General features: G+C 38.1%; 1 protein-coding gene across 1 annotated transcript in view; it reads left to right on the top strand.

Annotated features, from left to right (window-relative positions):
• The window catches only part of tdrd9 (tudor domain containing 9), a 108,542-nt gene that overhangs the window by 56,905 nt on the left and 30,118 nt on the right, over positions 1–21,519 (top strand). The window contains exons 4-6 of the mRNA XM_061968875.2: positions 5,076–5,297; positions 18,187–18,309; positions 21,426–21,506. Coding sequence (XP_061824859.2) covers positions 5,076–5,297; positions 18,187–18,309; positions 21,426–21,506 — 426 coding nt within the window. The remainder of the gene's footprint in view (positions 1–5,075; positions 5,298–18,186; positions 18,310–21,425; positions 21,507–21,519) is intronic.

The following is a 21,519-nucleotide window of genomic DNA, read 5'->3' as shown; positions in this document are numbered from 1 at the left end:
TGTGCTTAACGATTTGGTTCCTTAACCGTTCTCTTATTGATTTTTATTTGGTGAAAAAAAAAAAGGTGGATTAGCACCAATTTTGTTTAGTTTAGTTTAGTCTTTATGTGAAGGGACAATGCACAGAAACATTAAGCTCAAAGACAGATATGTTCTGTACCAGATTATAGCTAAATAGCTAATTTCCATCTGCAGTCCCTGGCTACCTAAATTAAAGGGATACAAAAATCATGCAATAAAATGATGACAATAAAATCATACTATAGCATATAATCAAATTAAGAAAAGTCATAAAATGCCCTTTTATGGACACATACTTAATGTACAATGCAACCACACCTCATTTACATCATCACACAAAGACAATACATGCTTTTGTTCACATCTGTCATCATTTGTAAAAACAACCATGATTTTAACAGACACATCTCACAATTTACAACAAAAATGCTCTCATGGATAAATATAATGCACATTAAGTTGATGTGTCAAACATAATGCCCACCTTAGTGACCGTGTGAGCAGCTTTAATTGCTCCAAAGCCACTTTTTAACTTCAATTGTGGATGAAGAGTAATCTGTTAGACTTTAAGTTTGTTGTGAGGTCGTTCCATTCCTTTATGGCTTTATATGAAAAGGCTGATTGTGCAAAAGAGGTTTTACATCTGGGTACGCTACACTGCTCCCTGGTGGAGGCTCGTGTGTTTCTAGTTGTCGCAGCAGATGTAAACTGGACAAAGTGCTTAAGTGGCGCTGGTGCAGTGTTATTTAGGATTCGATGGACCATTCGTATTGATGCTAATCTTTGAATGTTAGCTAAATTTAACAATCTATATTTTTGGAGAACTAAACCGCGATGGTGGTGTTGTGGTTTTCGGTCAAGGATTTTGAGCGATTGTTTGTGCAAAGTTTCCAGTTCAGAGGTAACATGACCTTACAAAGCCTACAGTGAGGTCGCAAGAGGCACATACTTTAGAATTTAATCATGTGCAAACTACACAACAATGTAACATTTAGTAGCATGTAGGGTTGCAAAGGGGTGGAAAGTTTACGGTAGATTTCCGGAAAGTTTCCAGAAATTTACCACGGGAAGTTAAGCTCAAGAAGTTGGGAAATATTGACCATTTTTTGATTATTCAAAGTGGGACACCGTCCATAGGAATTAATGGGAATTAATGGGGAATTCCAATAATGATATATTATTGGGCACTTGTCTATATGCTGCTGCATCTTTGTGGAATTTTTGACGTAGCTCTTTGCACAGTATTTGCAAATGTACACAGCCTTTCCGCCTACATTGGTTGGGGTGAAATGTCTCCACACATCAGATGGTATACGTGGCATTATTATGTTTGTATTTATTTATTATTGTAAAACACTAATGTAATGCCACACACAGATATAAATACCGTATTTTTCGGAGTATAAGTCGCACCGGAGTATAAGTCGCACCTGCCGAAAATGCATAATAAAGAAGGAAAAAAACATATATAAATCTCACTGGAGCCCGGCCAAACTATGAAAAAAAACTGCGACTTATAGTCCGAAAAATACGGTAGTCAGCTAAACAATTGTAGTCGTCTTTAAAAATATTTTACTAAAGGACAAATGAATAGAAATAGGCTAGATGAATAAATGAACACTCAATCAGCATGCTAAATCAAACTATAACCTACATTCTTGTATGACAACAGAATGGCTTGCAGAACTGAAGGCAGAGGAAACTACACATTTTGATTTAGTATTTGCTAGTTGAACTTGACAGATCACAAAAAAGGTAAATTCGGATCACTAACGTTCTTAGCGTAAATGAAAATTAGTATCACGGCTAGCAGATAAATGTTTTCGGTTCATTATGAGACTGTGGTGGTACATAAACCTAGCTAGCTAGAAATATTGGCCCCAAAACCATTTAACAAGTACAGGAACAGCTAGCTAGCTTGAGTGGAAGTCTGCTGGAGTAGTCTACAGCAATTACACCTCTATTAAACTTAAATACCATAGATCAAATATATTTACCCCAGTAATATCATCAAAACTTACCTGACTGAATGAAGTCCTTGGGCTCAAATACTAGTGTGGCCTCAATAGCCCTGCAGTAGTGTGTAGCATGCTGGGAATTATCTGCACATGTGATGGAGGAATGCACTGTGAAGGGTTGAAATTCTACTGAATTTGCATTAAATCAGGTTGTTTTAGCTAATAATTATGCTGCAAGATCTAGCATGTGGCATTCAATTTTTATTCCCATTCATTTCCCATTAATTCCTGTTAATTCCCATACATTCCCATGGAAAGTTTCCAAGTTTTAATATTCCTGGAATTTTGCAACTCTAGTAGCATTTGATATTAACTTATTACATGCAAAGTGAGATATGTCAAGCCTTTATTGGTTATAATTTTGATGATTATGGCTTACAGTTTATGAAAACTTTGAATTAAAAATCTCGGAAAATGTAAAGTTTAAAAAAACTGTAAGCCTGTCAAGACCAGAACAGGACTCTGAACACAGATGCAGGATTTGAAGACAATATATTTATTTGGACAAGGGAAGGGGTCCAAAACAGGAGAAACAAAACAGGCTATAAAAACACAACTGACCTGAGCTCTAAACTAACAAAAATATCAATAACTCAAAAACGCTCCGTCTACGGAGGGAAAAAGGGGCTATGAACAAAAAACTACTAAGTATAACAAAAGCCGCTCCAATGGAGGTGATGCTAGGAAGCTATTCTTACCTGAGAAAACTTACAAATCAAAATACTCCCATGGATCCAAAAAAGATACAAGAAACGTGGCTGTGGCTGTGGACAATGCTATGGCAAGGGAACGCTGGAGGTACGCACATGAAGTAACGAGACACTCTGGCACAAGACAAGAGGAGGACGAGACATTTATACACATGAGGGAGTGTGACACAGGTGGGAACAATCAGGCAATCAGGAGAGACGTCAGACCAGTGAAACAGGAGGAAGGGCAAGTGACCTGAAACGAGAGGGAGAGTTAATCTTTCAAAATAAAACAGGAAATGGCAAGACAACATGACAACAGACGAAACCCAGACAAGACTTCACCCAGGTGTGACAAAGCCATGATAATCAGAATGATAATAAAGGCTTGCATGTAATAAGTTAATATTACAGATTTGTTTCACATTTGAAGTTAATTGCTGACATGAATGGACTTTAACACCATATTCTAATTTTATGAGTTTCACCTGTACCGTATTTTTCGGACTATAAGTCGCAGTTTTTTTTCATAGTTTCATACTCAGGAGCGACTTATGTGTGAAATTATTAACACATTACCGTAAAATATCAAATAATATTATTTAGCTCATTCACGTAAGAGACTAGACGTATACGATTTCATTGGATTTAGCGATTAGGAGTGACAGATTGTTTGTTTGGTAAACGTATAGCATGTTTTATATGTTATAGTTATTTGAATGACTCTTACCATAATATGTTACGTTAACATACCAGGCACCTTCTCAGTTGGTTATTTATGCGTCATATAACGTACACTTATTCAGCCTGTTGTTCACTATTCTTTATTTATTTTAAATTGCCTTTCAAATGTCTATTCTTGGTGTTGGATTTTATCAAATAAATTTTCCCAAAAAATGCGACTTATACTTCAGTGCGACTTATATATGTTTTTTTCCTTCTTTATTATGCATTTTCGGCAGGTGCGACTTATACTCCAGAGCGACTTATACTCCGAAAAATACGGTATATGACTTAGAGAAAATCTGGTTGCAGGAAAACATGCAACTTTTCTCTTACTACAATTCAACATTCAGCAACCCAAAATGCAAACTTTTTACCACAAACTTAGTCGCTGCTCGTTGACATTCGTCTATCGGCGCACGTGAACTGGGGCTGCCCGCCTCGTAGCCAGTCAGAATCTGTCTCTCGCCATGCTCATATAAATGAAAAGACATTAATCAGAATCATAATCAGAAATACTTTATTAATCCCCGAGAGGAAATTAAAATTTTCAGCACAATCCCATTCAAGATCAGACAAACATTACAGGGAGACAGAACAGGATCAAACATTACAGGGAGACAGAACAGAATCGCTGACGGGTCTGCCAACTTTCGGCGCCCTTTACAAAAAAGGTGAGATACAGGTAAACAATGGGGGGATGAGAAAAAAAAATCGGTCTAAGCCTGGGCCCCTAGAGAGGGGGTCCAGACTGAGGCCAAGGGAAAAAACAACTCATAGCCATAGCACACATCCCTCTTACATGTGTGTAAGAGGGAATCATCAAAGGACATTAAAGACATTAAAAGAGCAGAGCTGATGCAACCAACCACTTCTACATACAGCTATGAATAAAAAGTAAAAGAAACATATACACTCTGATAGCCTCTGTGGTGTTCCACGCCATCATCTGCTGGGGTGGAGGGAGCATGGCCAGAGACGGGAGCAGACCCAACAAAGCACTACTAACTCTCGGCCAGTGTCCAGTCCGCATGGATGAGCGAGGATACGTCCAAGGAGACTGAGTTGTCCGATACCTGCTCATTCAGCCAAGACACTGTGAAGCTTGTCCGCTCAGTGCTGGCTTCACAGCCCTGTCTCTTCATCTGCATTCTTGTAAAATGTAGTCAGCTGTAGAGCATTTGTTGCGATCGGGCTCCACCATTTTGAGATCTGACGTCAGTACGCAACGGCATCCACACCCGGAAGGATCGATAAGAGAACTGTTTAAATAAATGGCAAGCGATTCCAAGGAATTGATACACTGGTTTGTAAAAATGCAGTTCCACGACGTCCGCTGAAGCTCGCTGTTTTTAGTACACATAGTGAACCAGGACATGACGAGTTGGTTGATGACTCGACATAGACTGGTTGTCAAGATGAACATGACTGACTTTTACATGTACATCTGCTCTGTAATGTTTTTTTAAACATTTGACTTAAAGCTGAAGCTTAAACTTTGTGTGTGTGTGTGTGTGTGTGTGTGTGTGTGTGTGTGTGTGTGTGTGTGTGTGTGTGTGTGTGTGTGTGTGTGTGTGTGTGTGTGTGTGTGTGTGTGTGTGTGTGTGTGTGTGTGTCCTTCCAGCTGATTTCTCTCATAGAAAACAACTCTGTCGTTATAATTCGAGGAGCCACAGGCAGCGGCAAGACCACCCAGCTGCCACAATACATTCTGGACCACTACAGTGAGAAAAATGCCTCGTGCAACATTGTGGTCACGCAACCACGCAGAATTGGTGCTACAAGTATTGCTCGATGGGTTGCTACTCAGAGGAAGTGTACCCTTGGTAGTCTGGTTGGATATCAGGTTGGTTCAACATTTAAATTATAACTGTCAAACCATTCAAATATTTAATTGCGAATAATCGCTTTGTTCGTAATTAATGAGACAAACGTTTATTATTTTTATTAAGATTATTTTTGATCAAAGAATTTTTTAAGTTTTCAACACTATCAACATGAGACTGGGCAGTTTTTTTGCTTTATGCAAATATTTGTTAAATGTTTTTTTTAAACTGTTCAGCAAAAATTCTGAACTAACTACTAATCTAAATTAGTGAATTTCACCCCTCAAAATGCAATCACACCAGTTACAGGAGATGCAAATTTTGTCGGGGATACAAAATCCAGCGTGACACCTGTTGGGATTCTTTCTGCATCGGCGGGAAGCTGGTGGGTGGAATTTGTTCCGTTGATGACTTGAGTCACAGCAGTCTTCATTTTGACAGCAGTTTTTATTTTAGTTTTAGTCAGTTTTTTTTACAAAAATGTATTTGTTATGGTCATATTTTAGTCATTAAAATTGTTTTAGTTTTGGTCTTGTTTTATTCAACTAAATTCCTTAACATTTTAGTCAACTACAATTACAGTAAATTTCGTCTTGTATAAAGGATAATGCATCTTTGAAGTACCTTGTATGTACCTTTCATCATTAATGGTGCCTTCACAGATGTGTAATGTACCCATGCCTTGGACACTAATACGCCCCCATACCATCACAGATGCTGGCTTTGAACTTTGCGCCTAGAACAGTCCGGATGGTTCTTTTCCTCTTTGGTCCAGAGGACACGACGTGCACAGTTTCCAAAAACAATTTGAAATATGGACTCGTCAGACCACAGAACACTTTTCCAATTTGCATCAGTCCATCTTAGATGAGCTCGGCCCAGCGAAGCCGACGGCGTTTCTGGGTGTTGTTGATAAATGACTTTCGCTTTGCATAATAGAGTTTTAACATGCACTTACAGATGTAGCGACGAACTGTAGTTACTGACAGTGGTTTTCTGAAGTGTTCCTGAGCCCATGTGGTGATATTCTTTACACACTGATGTCGGTTTTTGATGCAGTACCGCCTGAGGGATCGAAGGTCACACGCATTCAATGTTGATTTTCGGCCTTGCCGTTATGTGCAGTGATTTCTCCAGATTCTCTGAACATTTTGATATTACGGACTGTAGATAGTAAAATCCCTAAATTCCTTGCAATAGCTCGTTGAGAAATGTTGTTCTTAAACTGTTTGACAATTTGCTCAAGCATTTGTTCACAAAGTGGTGACCCTCGCCCCATCCTCGTTTGTGAATGATTGACCCCGCCTTCCGCCCGAATGCAGCTGAGATAGGCTCCAGGACCTCCCGCGACCCCGAAAGGGACAAGCGGTAGAAAATGGATGGATGGATGAGCATTTCATGAAAGTTGCTTTTATACCCAATCATGGCACCCACCTGTTCCCAATTAGCCTGTTCAGCTGTGGGAAGTTCCAAATAAGTGTTTGATGAGCACTCCTCAACTTTCTCAGTCTGTTTTGCCACTTGTGCCAGCTTTTTTAAACATGTTGCAGGCATCAAATTCCAAATGAGCTAATATTTGCAAAAAATAACAAACTTTACCAGTTCGAACGTTAAATATCTTGTCTTTGCAGTTCATTCAATTGAATATAGGTTGAAAATTAATTGCAAATCATTATCTGTTTTTATTTACGATTTACACAATGTGCCAACTTCACTGGTTTTTTGTTTTGTATATTGTGTGCACAATTGGCGTCTTGGCCACTGTCCTGTTTAAATACAGCAGTCATAGTTATAAATCTAGAATGTGTGTATATGTATACTCTCTTTTGTGTGTTAGCTTAAAATAATGACACATTTGGTTTTTTGGGTTGTCAAGTTGTGCAATTAATAGCTGAACAGTGTGCTAAGGAGATCTTGTGTGCACTGTACAGGTATCGTGTTTTTTGAATTGGCGGTCACGCTCACCTGCAACCTCTTCAACAAAAATAGTGGTCGAGTAAATGGTTTTGCTCCTGCTTTACCTTCTTTAATAGTCAGTCATACGGTACAGTATGAGCTTTTCGAAATATTGGCTTCGGCCTACTACTTACTGTTGCATAGCTGTCCGGATAGCCAGCTAGCTGCATACAGCGCTTTTAGTTGGCCGTAATTTTCATAGACATATATACTGTATATAGACATCTCATTGAATGCTGGGGCGCAGGAAATTTACCCGCCATCTTAAAACGGTCATCTACTCCTTTGAGCAGCAGAAAGAACAAGGAAGAATACGATGCCGGGCATTGTGCTGCGTATTCTTACACAAATCGACGGACCATGGGAAACGAGTTACGGGGGATTACTTTTCACAAGTAAGACTAAACATTACAATTGTTTATATTTTGTGAATCGAAGATTATTGTGCTGTATTTATGCCCACTAGTGAAATTGTTGCCAGCTAGCTATAAGCTTAGCTACTGTATGTTTCGTGCCAGTGTTCCCAATACTGAGACTTTATTAGTCACTGACTGAGATTACAACTGACACAATAATGCTAATGTAGATATAAAACAAATATTGTTGATATAACATCGACCAGCGATCTTTTTTCCAGAGTGTACATTTAATTAACAAATAGTAAGCTCGCTGTCATGTCTGAATATACAATTACTTGAAAATATAAACTAAACATCTGACTGTACAATAGTTTGTAATTAAGCTAATTTGGCAGCTTTGCTTCATTATTAAACAATATGCATCAAAATATGAGTTTTGTTGAATAAATGTTAAACAGACTTTTATTAAATCCCACATGACAAAAGTGTCATAACATGTTTGCTGTAATGATGCCCATTTCAATGTTTTTCACTCTTCTATTTGTGTTGTCGTGTATTGCAGGTCCCAGATCTATCTATGTATTGCAAAACATCAATGTTATGCAAGTGTCAGAAGGATGGTTAAGTATGTTTGTATAATTATCTCTGTTAAATAACTTTAAGCGGTTTTGTTCTTGTTGGATTCAGTGTATGTTCTCGCATGTGTTCTCTAATTTCTGCAATTACATTGTTCCATTGTCCTTAAAGTACACCGTATAAGCTAAACAAAAAACTGATCCCTTTCCTAAAAACATGGATACAAACTAATTATCTATTCACCCTGGTAGTTGTTTACCGTTTTCATTCTCTGTGAGTTTGCATCCCTGCGATGGACACCTAATTGCTTGTATTTTTCTGACGTCACGTCCAACTCACGTCCCACCCAATAAGTATGCGTGGTGGTCAAGCTCGCTCTCTTCTCAATAGGTACTAGGCGCCATTTAGACATTCTTGAAGAAAAAATGCCCTATGCTTGTGTTATCTCAGGGCATTCATTCAATCAATCACAACTCAACCATTTGTTTTGTCTTAGAAGACGTTTTGCCTCTCATCCGAGTAGGCTTCATCAGTTCATGCTCATAGACTTAGATTGGTCAGATCTAGTCTAGCGGCTGGTGCCAATACTTCAGTAGGCTTCATCAGTTTATGCTCATAGACTTCGATTGGTCAGATCTGAGATTACAATGACCTGGATGAATGAAAACATCCTTAGACATGCTTGTGTTGTTTTTGGCTGTATGAATCTTTCAAATTGCAAAAAGGATCAACTTTTCTTCAGAGTTCCTCAAGAGGTAATCAAGAGTGCAAGATTTTACAAAACGGCAAGTTTGCAGTGATTACTTCATTAAAGTACCTATATTGTAGAAAATCAAGTTGACTTCATATGCTTATATGTGTTATAGAATAGAATAGAAAGTACTTTATTGATCTCTGGGGGAAATTCAGCACCACAGTTCGCTCCCAATAGACAAGAATAATAATAAATGATATAATATATATAATATATTATATATATATATAATATAAATATATTCTACATATACTCTACATTTAAGTGCAGTCAAGGAACATATGCATTATACAGTCTGATGGCTGTCGGTATGAAGGACCTCCTGTGTCGTTCCGTGTTGCATTTTGGGAGTCTGAGCCTTCCACTGAATTCGCTCATTCTCTCCAAAAGGTCTGAGTGTAGTGGGTGGGAGGTGTTGTCCATAATGGCTAGGAGCTTTGCTAGACTTCTCCTCTCTGACACCACCGCCAGAGAGTCTAGCTCCACTCCCACCACGTTACTGGCCTTCTCTACCAACTTGTCCAGTCTTTTGCGTCCCTATTACTACTATTATTGTATCCATTAAACCATATCTAATCGTATTAACAATCTGCAAAGTATGTAAAAAACAAAACCTGTTTAAACATCACAAAATGCCACAAATTCAGTCAGCCATTTTGAATATTCTGCTCCAAATACCTTTTGGCCATTTTCGGAGATTGACGTCACCAAAGTAATGCTACTGCACTCTGACCATAGTATCAGGACAGTCATACTGGAAATGCGCAGAAATTAGAGATGTGCAGACTATCATTCACAATCCCGGTATAAGACATGAACACATGTTTATGCATTTTAATTCATAAATAAATGCATAAAAAGTCCGCTAACAATGTAGTCAATGGGGTCTCTCCATTTCACCTACAATACCCTTTAAATAACCACGTAAAACCTGCCAACAATATTCTTTATACATATTGTGACATAACCAAATATTAGTGATGTTATTATAAGCGCTAACGCAGACAAACTATTTTTAGCGGCACAATGATGCACGTAGCTCTCTGCTGCTTTTACTGTAAGCCAGCAGCATTGTCCTGCTGCTCCCGCGTCATCGTGTCTTGGCTGGTCAAAGTTATTGTAGATTATAAATCATGCCCCTTATTTGGACATTAGGAGGGTTTAGCCATGAATCTTCAAGTTGTTCATTTGTGACATTACATTTATACACAGAGATGGAGACATTGCAGTGAGAGCAGACATTTTAGAGTAAGATATCTGTGGAAGTCGCTTCCTAGCGGTCCCACTGTCAGACACGGCGCAGGAGCCAAGCGTGCAGGTTTCAACAAGGTTTTAATGATAATGTTTCAACGACAGTTTTTCTCTCCAGTCGAACGTGACCTTTCAGTCGCGTCCGTATCCTCTCTCTCCTCCTGCTCCCGGCCACTTACTGTTAAAGACAACAGATGATTAGGCTAACACGTACCACCTGTGACATCTAATCACCTGCCAGCTGTGTTTCGCCGTCAGCACTGCCACGCCCCCATCTGATGGTACCCTGTCCTCAGCACCATGGACAGAGGCGGTGGTGACCTTTGCTCCTGCAGGCAGCGCTGACAACACCTCCCCCCACAATATTATTTTATTATTTTTGTAGTTTATTTCCAAGGTTTCTCGTTCCCATTTGGGTGAGTTTTTTCTTGCCCTAATGTGGGTTCTGAGCCGAGGATGCCGTTACTGCTTGTGCAGCCCTTTAAGAGATTTGTGATTAAGGGCTACATAAGTAAACTTTGATTAATTGATAGTTTGTTTCTTGTTTAGCACTGAAGCATTACTGCTACATGATGCTTAGTGTTTTACTAAAGCTGGATTTGTTTACCAGAGCTTCTAAAACTTGTAGATCATCCTCCTTATTTTCAGGATCAACAATATAAGGTTATGGATCGTAATTTTTCCCAAAGTAATCGTCGTTGGCTGCCACAAAGTCTGCATGATTTGTGGGAAGGGACCTGCGGTCACGTGATCATGTGACTGGCTTCCTCATCATCTCTCAAAATGGCTCGGTAATCTCTGTGAAATGGATACTATTTTGATCATATTAATTCGCAAACTTAAGTATTTCGGTGTCATAAATCAGATGTATATGCAATTGCTTCAATTTAGAGGCAACTTCTTTTCCCACTCTACTGGTACTTTAAATGTTTGTTTGATATAAATTTAATAATTATTTTCCATTAAGTATTATTTTTATATTATTTGTATTTCTTAAACACATGTTTGCTACAAGTGTTTCAAAAAGCACAAGCTGCGCGAGTCTAAATAATATACATCAAATGTGAGCAAAACCTAAAAGAGTTGAGCTTTTACCAAAGGTAACAATAATAAATGAAGCGTATAGCACATACACAATGTTGACATCTATAGTTTTATTTTGAAAAAGACGGGGAAAAACACGCTACTCGTAAACCGCACATGCAACAGCAACAAACATGGCTGTAGGCGCGAAGTCATGAAATGCAACCTTACCCTGAGCAAAAATTATGCATATTAATCCGGGAGAGTCTTGATACCAATTTCCTTGACGCAGCCACACGAAGAAGTTGTAGACCTCCATGCTTTTCCAAGTTTCCACTGTTGTGTAGAATGGCGTCTCGAGAATAATAATTTTATATGTCCGGGAACGCGACCGACGTTTAATCCTTGATATCACTCGACAAATCTTTTTTTTTAATAATGTATAAGCATTGATTCCATTGCATTGTTAGATTTTTTTGCTCGTATCTGCTTTTTGCAGATTCAAGCCTCTTTTGTACTCAGTTTGTGCGCTGCTTGCTGTATAACCGCCATCTTGGCTTGGTTGACCACCAGTGGCTTTCACTTCCGGGAAAAGGTCATGTGACGGAATACAAGCAATTGTTGATTACACATTATGGATGGAAGTGATAGTTGAAATTCATTGAACTGCTTTGACAGAACAACATTATGTAGTGCTTTCTTGGAGCCTTTTTCCACTATGTTCAAAGTATTACAACTTTTTTTATTGTGCAGATAATTGTCCGTCATTGGATTTGTCATCAATATGGATGCACTGATGTTGATGATTCTGGAACTGCTCCAAGTTCATCTGTATTTGCTCATCTACAGTTTCATCCAGGATCCCTTGGAGCTCCTATTCAATCAGAGCATCAGGTAGGGTAGATTAGATTTAGATTTATTGGTCCCCGTTGGGGAAATTCATTTTGATGATGTTTACCTATAATATATTCTGAAAACAGTAGTTGTCTTCATATGCTTTTTCTTGCTTGTTATTTCATATTGTCTCTCTTTTCCACATGTATGGTGGCTGGAAACACAATTCATTTGCACGCCAGTTCCAGCCCATCTTCTCCCATTTGATGGTTCGCTGTGGTGTCTCACCTACTGAGACTGTCAGCGATAAGCCCATGATAACATGGTGTCCCTTTCTGCAGTAGAGATGTCCTCTGATGAAACTACAGCAGAACACCATCTAAATTTGCCAAAATTTCGGCCAAAAGCCGACATGTAAAGTAACAATATATATACTTGTGTGTGTGTGTATATAGATCATATACATATATACGGTATGTGTACATGTACATACTGTGTTGATATATACTTATATAATGTGTGTTGTTGTGTGTTTATATATATATATATACAGTATATATACATACACACATATATGTATATATATATATATATATATATATATATATATATATATATATATATATATATGTGTATATATATATATATATATATATACAAACCCTGTTTCCATATGAGTTGGGAAATTGTGTTAGATGTAAATATAAACGGAATACAATGATTTGCAAATCATTTTCAACCCATATTCAGTTGAATATGCTACAAAGACAACATATTTGATGTTCAAACTGATAAACATTTTTTATTTTGCAAATAATCATTAACTTTAGAATTTGATGCCAGCAACACGTGACAAAGAAGTTGGGAAAGGTGGCAATAAATACTGATAAAGTTGAGGAATGCTTATCAAACACTTATTTGGAATATCCCACAGGTGAACAGGCAAATTTGGAACATGTGGGTGCCATGATTGGGTATAAAAGTAGATTCCATGAAATGCTCAGTCATTCACAAACAAGGATGGGGCGAGAGTCACCACTTTGTCAACAAATGCGTGAGCAAATTGTTGAACAGTTTAAGAAAAACATTTCTCAACCAGCTATTGCAAGGAATTTAGGGATTTCACCATCTACGGTCCGTAATATCATCAAAGGGTTCAGAGAATCTGGAGAAAGCACTGCACGTAAGCAGCTAAGCCCGTGACCTTCGATCCCTCAGGCTGTACTGCATCAACAAGAGACATCAGTGTGTAAAGGATATCACCACATGGGCTCAGGAACACCAGAAACCCACTGTCAGTAACTACAGTTGGTCGCTACATCTGTAAGTGCAAGTTAAAACTCTCCTATGCAAGGCGAAAATCGTTTATCCACAACACCCAGAAACGCCGTCGGCTTCGCTGGGCCTGAGCTCATCTAAGATGGACTGATACAAAGTGGAAAAGTGTTCTGTGTTCTGTGGACTGACGAGTCCACATTTCAAATTGTTTTTGGAAACTGTGGACGTCGTGTTCTCCGGACCAAAGAGGAAAAGAACCATCCGGATTGTTATAGGCGCAAAGTTGAAAAGCCAGCATGTGTGATGGTATGGGGGTGCATTAGTGCCCAAGACATGGGTAACTTACACATCTGTGAAGGCACCATTAATGCTGAAAGGTACATACAGGTTTTGGAGCAACATATGTTGCCATCCAAGCAACGTTACCATGGACGCCCCTGCTTATTTCAGCAAGACAATGCCAAGCTATGTGTTACATCAACGTGGCTTCATAGTAAAAGAGTGCGGGTACTAGACTGGTCTGCCTGTAGTCCAGACCTGTCTCCCATTGAAAATGTGTGGCGCATTATGAAGCCTAAAATACCACAACGAAGACCCCTGGACTGTTGAACAACTTAAGCTGTACATCAAGCAAGAATGGGAAAGAATTCCACCTGAGAAGCTTAAAAAATGTGTCTCCCAAACGTTTACTGTGTTGTTAAAAGGAAAGGCCATGTAACACAGTGGTGAACATGCCCTTTCCCAACTACTTTGGCACGTGTTGCAGCCATGAAATTCTAAGTTAATTATTATTTGCAAAAAAATAAAAGTTTATGAGTTTGAGCATCAAATATATTGTCTTTGTAGTGCATTCAATTGAATATGGGTTGAAAAGGATTTGCAAATCATTGTATTCCGTTTATATTTACATCTAACACAATTTCCCAACTCCTATGGAAACGGGGTTTGTAATATATAATTGTAACATATATAATATAACTGTAATATTACTCCCTCCGTGTTCGTCGTATGCCAGTTAGCTTCTTCTTATATGTTTTGTACTTGTTTTCTGCCTCTGTAGATCTTTGTTATAAATGTTCTATATAATGCATTCTTCTTGTTGCAAGCATTTTTCAGTCCTTTTGTCAACCATCATTGTTTTTTTTTTGCTTCTTACTAAGTTGTTTCAATGGACAATGTTTTGTCATAAAGCATCCCAAAAGTATATATATATAAAAAAAAAATATTAATGCATCATCTTCATCGTTTTCACTGTATACATTGTCACAATTTTGATCTCTCAGATCATTTTTGAAAGCTCTCATACTTTCTTTGTACATATTCTTCAAAATGTATTTTTGTCATCGCTCTTCTTGTAGTTTCCGTCATAGATTATGAAAACTGGTAGATGATCACTGATGTCGGATATTAGCAGACCACTTGTTGTATTATTATTATCAAAATCATTAGTAAAAATATTATCAATAAGTGTGGCGGTGTGTCCTGAGATTCTGCTTGGCCTTGTGATTTTAGGATATAAACTTGGCAGTACATTGTGTCAATAAAGTAATCTATGGACTTATGTTTGTTAGGTTTCAAGAGGTTAATGTTGAAGTCTTCACATATTTATTTTTTGACTGCTTTCAGTAAAAGTTGCCTTAATCCAGTTCTCAAACCTATCAATGTTTGACTTGGGTGATCTATATTATCAACTGATCAGTACGTTTTTGCTTTTTTTCATGACATATTTCAATGGTTATACATTCTAAGATCTTATAACTAATGACATTTTTTACCACTTTGTCGTTTAAGTTCTTCATCATGTACACGGCTACTCCCCCAGGTCAAAATGAATTCCTTTTTTAGCATCCATCCATGTTTCTGAGATAGCGATAACTTTAAAGGGTTCGTTGAATTGTTCTAAAAAATGCTAAACGCTATTGTAGTTTGCATACAAACTTCTGCTGTTCAAATGAATAATCGACAGTTTTTTGTCGATGTTATTGTTTCCGTTGTATTGTTCGTCTATATAATACAAATAATTATTCCCGGTATGAAAGAAAAAAATTGTATCTAGATGTATATCCTTATCTATTTCCGGATTATTGTGATTTATGTTGCTGAAGGTTTTCAGTTCCAGACATTCCTGTTCACCAATCATTTGTGTTGCGCTATGAATGTCTGTAAGTGTAGATGAACGTGCACCTGAGTAAAGATCTTATTCGGTAATCCCTTGGAGTGTTGTAATTTTGTAGTTGAATGTCGTTTGTTTTCCATCAGACTCTATTATCGTTGTTGTTGTGGTTGCTGGGAGTTCTGACATTCGTCCAGATCCTTGATGTCTTTGAGAACTAGGACTCTTGCTTGTGGACTTCCATTCAGCTTTATGTAGATTTTACAAACTCAACTCAACTCAACAGTTGGAACTCGGAGTTCCATGAATTTTTCCGCATTTCCTCAAGTCGCGTGCTTTCTTGGCGATTTCAGTGTTGTGTTTAGTGAGGTGCTCGTTAATGTACACATTTGTGCCCTTCAGCTTTATTCCCTGTGCCAGCAATGCCATTTGAGATTTCCTGTTAGCGAGCTTAACGATGGTGACTGGTGTGGTGGTCCATGTCATCTGCTTCTCCACTGTTGTCAACTGCTCTTGCATAAGATGGAGGTTTGATGCATGGCCCTGCAAAGATGATGTCATTCTGTTGTGTAAACTGATCCACTTCATCTCTGATGTTTTCCAAAACACTGATATTCTCCAGATTGGTGATATCTTGTTGTCTGGCATTGAGCTGTTGTCTCAATACAGCCATCTCCTCCCTGAAATTCTTCAAATTAGTGTTATTGAATTGCAACTATTGCCATTTTAATGTTCTCCACTGCTCACCAATGGGTGTTTACTTTTTGCTTGTCATTCGACTGTTGACGCAGTGTTACATTCTCCTCTTTCAACTTCTCCACCTCACGTTTTAATGCTTTGTTGTCTTCACAGATAATCTTAATTTTTTCTCTGAACTTTCTAAATTCCATCATATCATTTAGAGATTCTTTTCTGTTTTTAATACTCTGTTCTTGGAGATCTGCAACATCTTTTTGTAAACCTTTGATAATCTCTTCCTGGAGATTGTTGACGTTGCTTTAAGTCTTATTTATATTGGTTTTTTTAGAGTTCCTACTATCTCTTTTAAGTCCGGTTCCACCTTTATTGCCCCGGTGACGACTTTTTTTCGTGCTCATGGTTGCTCGACAGCAAAGTGAAGCCCTTGGTGTTGTTGACTTCTGGGGCAAGCGGAGGCTCTATGGTGGGTTTTTTTTTCTTTCACGTATCTTGCACCGGCCAGATCTATCTATCTATCTTGTAGCTCTATTGTGAGGTCAGAAGCGTTTAAAATATGTCCAACTCCTTCTGTTTGGTTGTTTAGCTTTGGTTTGCTAGGCAATGGCTTCGAACTAGCATTTAGCTATTTAGCCCCCGGCTTTTTGGCACCTTCGGTTCGCTTACTTTAGCGAATCTGTGCCTCCCGGGCAGAGTTGAAGTTGAATATGTTAGCATGCTGTCCTGTAGCTGTGATCACAATCAGTAGTCAGGAAATTATCCTCTTGTTGTGGGGCAGACTGGTTCATACGTTCACTTGCATCCTCCGCTGTTGCTATTTCTAATATAAAGTAGCATATAGTTTTAACTCATTTCTGTCAGTAGACTCCATATGGAAGCGCTAAACACTACAACATGGATGACGGTGAGAAGACATAGTCAAAGTGGAGCCATGTACACAAGACCGCCCACAAAATGACACATCCTATAGAAACGATCAGAAAGCAGCTTGAAAACCCATCCATCCATTTTCTACTGCTTGTCCCTTTCAGGGTCGCGGGGGGTGCTGGAGCCTATCTCAGCTGCATTCGGGCGGAAGGCGGGGTACACCCTGGACAATCCCCAGCTCATCGCAGGGCCAACACAGATAGACAGACAACATTCACACACTAGGGCCAATTTAGTGTTGCCAATCAACCTATCCCCAGGTGCATGTCTTTGGAGGTGGGAGGAAGCCGGAGTACCCAGAGGGAACCCACGCAGTCACGGGGAGAACATGCAAACTCCACAAAGAAAGATCCCGAGCGCAGGATCGAACCCAGGACTACTCATGACCTTCGTATTGTGAGGCACATGCACTAACCCCTGTGCCACCGTGCTTGAAAACGATCTGTAAAATATAATTTATGCAAATGTTTGACCAAAGAACAACCATTACATGTTATGTAGAAGTGGTTTAAATGTAGCTAAAAATCTCAACATGACCCCTTTAGTATTGTTTTTCATTACCTCCCTGCTTGGCACTCAGCATCAAGGGTTGGAATTGGGGGTTAAATCACCAAAATTATTCCCAAGCGTGGCCACCGCTGCTGCTCACTGCTCCCCTCACCTCCCCGGGGGGTGGAACAAGGGGATGGGTCAAATACAGAGAGTAATTTCATCACACCTGGTGTGTGTGTGTGACTGTCAGTGGTACTTTAACTTTAAATTTAAACCAGGAAAGCGAATGCAGTGACAGCAGACTCGATGCTTAAACTTTGAAGTACCTTGTGGTATTTGTGATCACTAAAATGTAAAGGCTGTATTTGTTTGGCGTTTTCCACCTTAAATGTACCCAAATCACTTCCAGTGTGACTTTCCCCACACACTGCCGTATATGCTATTTATGCTTCCCTGAAAAAACAATATGTCTCAGTCACACACTGATTTACTGTTCAATAACTTGCTGAATGAAATGACTGAACGGAAAAGAGGGGAAACTGAAGCTCAAATTAGAAATCTTTTTGGTTGTTTGATGACAATATCGCCACCTGTGTCATATCACCAAACTATGCACACACATAGCATGTTCATCTTTATCTGTATTTCAGGTTGGGCTAGAAAAGATGGCAACTGAACACACCCGACTGATCTATATGACAACAGGAGTGCTGCTGGAAAAACTGGTGTCTGCCAGGACCCTCACAGAGTACTCCCATATTTTTATTGATGAGGTGCGTACATATACATAGGAAATATCATCTCTTGTGATAATTAACCACATTTTATTTGGCCGTACTGTAAATTGAGTACGTGTCTAAGGATTGCTCTGCAATTATCCATACTTCTTATTCTTTGGGTGTTTCATTGTGTAACAATGATATCTAATCACTGACCATTTGATCCAAATATACAATTAGGGCTGGAAGATTATTATAAATACAGTACAATAACAATACAATACAATTTATGTAGAAATTGTGTGTGAATGCCCCAAATGCTTTAGTCAAACTGAAATGCAGAAGGAATGTAGGATGATTGTAAGAATTTTGGATAAACAGTAGGAATGGTTTGCATATTGAAGAATGCTTGTTTAAATGTGAGTGGAATGTGTAAGGTTTAACTGTGAAATGGTTTGAAAGCAGAAATACTGTGATTGTAGGAAAAGTTTTAATGTTGACGATAGGAAACTGTACTGCAACGTACAGTACTATGAATTTAGAAATGTATGTTGTAATAGTTGGAATTAAGGCTGATTGCTAACTAGCCAAGGAAGTATGCATCCCTGAATTAATTTACGAGATTAACCCTCGTGGGTAAATCCATGCTTTCGGGCGGTCAAGGATTTGAACCAGGTCCGTGAAAGTCGATCATGCTAACCACTGTATTAAACAGCCACGCTCCAGAGCAGTTTGCTGCTTTGGTCAAAATAGATTTGTGTGTGACAGTAGTGCCTTATTGTTTAATTTCGGGTATGAATATTTTTCTTTTTCTTTACAATAAAATGTATGTATGTATGTGTATGTATTTATTTATTTAAAAAAATGTAGAGACATATTTTGGTCCCTTCCGGGGTTCAAACCCACCGCAGTAGGGTGAAAGGCACATGTTACACACTCAGCCAAACTGCCCTTCTGTCAAAAAGAAGTGCAGCTGTGGATGTTAAAGTGAGCGATTTAGCCGTTGAAAATTATATCTAATTACCCAGAATTATATGCTGCAACAATACAGCGTTTTTAGGTAATTTTTGTGCTAAATTTAACATTTTTTACAATAAAATATGTTACCTCTGTGTATGAAACATTTACTTGCAAACTAGCTAGCATATCTCCTTGATCGGGGAGGAAAAGGTCGTAGTCTCAATCATACCATTTTGTGCTTGAATCCATAAATCAGCCAATATGACATGCTGCACCACACACGTTGTTGCTGGACTCTTGCCTTCACAAAATGACTTCAATGTGAAGCTTCACATAAAGTATGTTATACAAGCACAATTAAATAAAAGTTATAATGCTTAAATAAACTAACATTAACATATTGCAAATGAGCCCTTAAGATGACTATTTATTGAAATACTAAGGTGGCTGCCAATGTTTAATCTGAGGTCAAGGTGACATTACCCAGAAATCATTTCTGAGAAAATATTGCTTTTTTTTGTTTTGCTAATTTCAGACTAAATACTTGTGTTTTTAATACAACAAACCTATTTTCCAATATTTTTGAACATTTACTTGCAAGGTTATTATCAGGGATGGGATACATGTTAACCGTCAGTGAGAGTGGTGGGCTGAGTACCAATTGTATTGTCCAATATTTTGGAGAATCATGAAAAACTAAATGTTTTCGGTTTGGAAAAACTAGTTTTATTGTCCTGATTAAAATGAATATTTTGATGGTGGAATGGTTTAAATCAGTTTAAAGATGTAGGAGAAGAAGGCAAAAGTAAAAAAGGGTGAACATACTATAAAATGATAAATTACTGTAAAACCAGTAATTTGAGGGCATGTTTGTTGAACGAGCCTGCATGTCCTTCGAGCGCTTAACATTTTGCACTTGAACAGGATCAATTGGATTGGAAACGGTTTTGGAGTGGACAAAAAACGCTGCGGAGGAATAATAATAAATAGATTAATTTTGTTGCAGAATAATATAATGTAAATGCCTCATACAATATAATACAATAATTTGAAAACATGAGTATTGATTGTACTACCAACACTCAACTTTAAATACAGTTTAAAAAAAATAATTATATATAAATTAGGAACGAATAAACCACAACAAGTAAAATGGTAGCAATAACAATACATTTAAGTAACAATTGCAATACAAAAAACAATACAATTCAGTATTTACTGTATGATTTTATTTCTTTTACACCTATTTTATCCTCAAGAGTATATGCTGTATGTGTCAAATAAATAATAATAATAATAAAATGTTAATTAAATGAAAAAATACTCACATTTATTGTGCAATACATGTTTGGACTATTTTGACAAGTATTTTAGGTCAAAGCATAATAATTGTGTACCGTAAATGTATCAGTAAGTGCTTTAAGTACATTATGCTAGTGTAAGGTACATTTTGAAACCTTAATTTTGTTAGTGCAGTTAGACCGGATGTGAAGCACCGCACTATTTTTGTGAAGGGTGTAAGTGTGGTCTGCTGTTGTTCCCAGCTTGATGAGTAAAGAGGCGACTTGAGGCTGTAACAAAAAAGAGCGAGCTTCTCAGGTTGTGACCCCTGTTTGTAGATTAATGTAACATCGATGATGTTGTTACAACAACACAAGCAGATAAGATGTGTTGTGGGTGTATGGATTGTTCCTGCAAGTTTTAGCGTCATAGTTAAGTTGCTGTTTCAAGTCGCTGTTTCGACATTTAGTTCAGGACGGCTGGCGTTTGAGTGTGTCAGGGAAAAAAAGAGAACTACTAGACTAAATGTCTCTTTTCACAATGACAGCCTTTCACTTACCGTACATTTATGAAAATGCCCCCTGATATTATTTTGTGTTTATCAGCGGATTTCGTTTTATTGGCCAATTATGTGAGTCTCTTCTGTTGAGTTTAGTGATTATTGACGAGGCATACTAGCGCTGTATCAAATAAAAATGGCAATCATGGTGAAATTCCAAACTTCTAGTAGACATGCTCTTTTTTCACTCATTCTGTTTCACTGTCACAAGCTCCAGAATTTGCATGAAAGTTGCGCGGCCCATTAATCTATTTTTATTTTATTTTTTCCCCCCAGTTATTATATTTTCATAAGAGTGAGAAGCTATAATACAAATCGAAATTATAATTGAATTAATTGTCTATCACTATGTGCAATGTATTTTTCCAAGGTTCATGAGCGTACTGAGGAGATGGACTTTCTTTTGCTTGTCTTGAGAAAACTTCTCAACTCCAACTCTCGTTACGTGAAGGTAACTGCGAAAT

This window comes from Nerophis lumbriciformis, linkage group LG08 (genome assembly GCF_033978685.3).
Source record: "Nerophis lumbriciformis linkage group LG08, RoL_Nlum_v2.1, whole genome shotgun sequence".
Lineage (NCBI taxonomy): Eukaryota > Metazoa > Chordata > Actinopteri > Syngnathiformes > Syngnathidae > Nerophis > Nerophis lumbriciformis.
The sequence above is the reverse complement of the archived record's forward strand: the minus strand, read 5'-3'. Positions and strand labels throughout refer to the sequence as shown.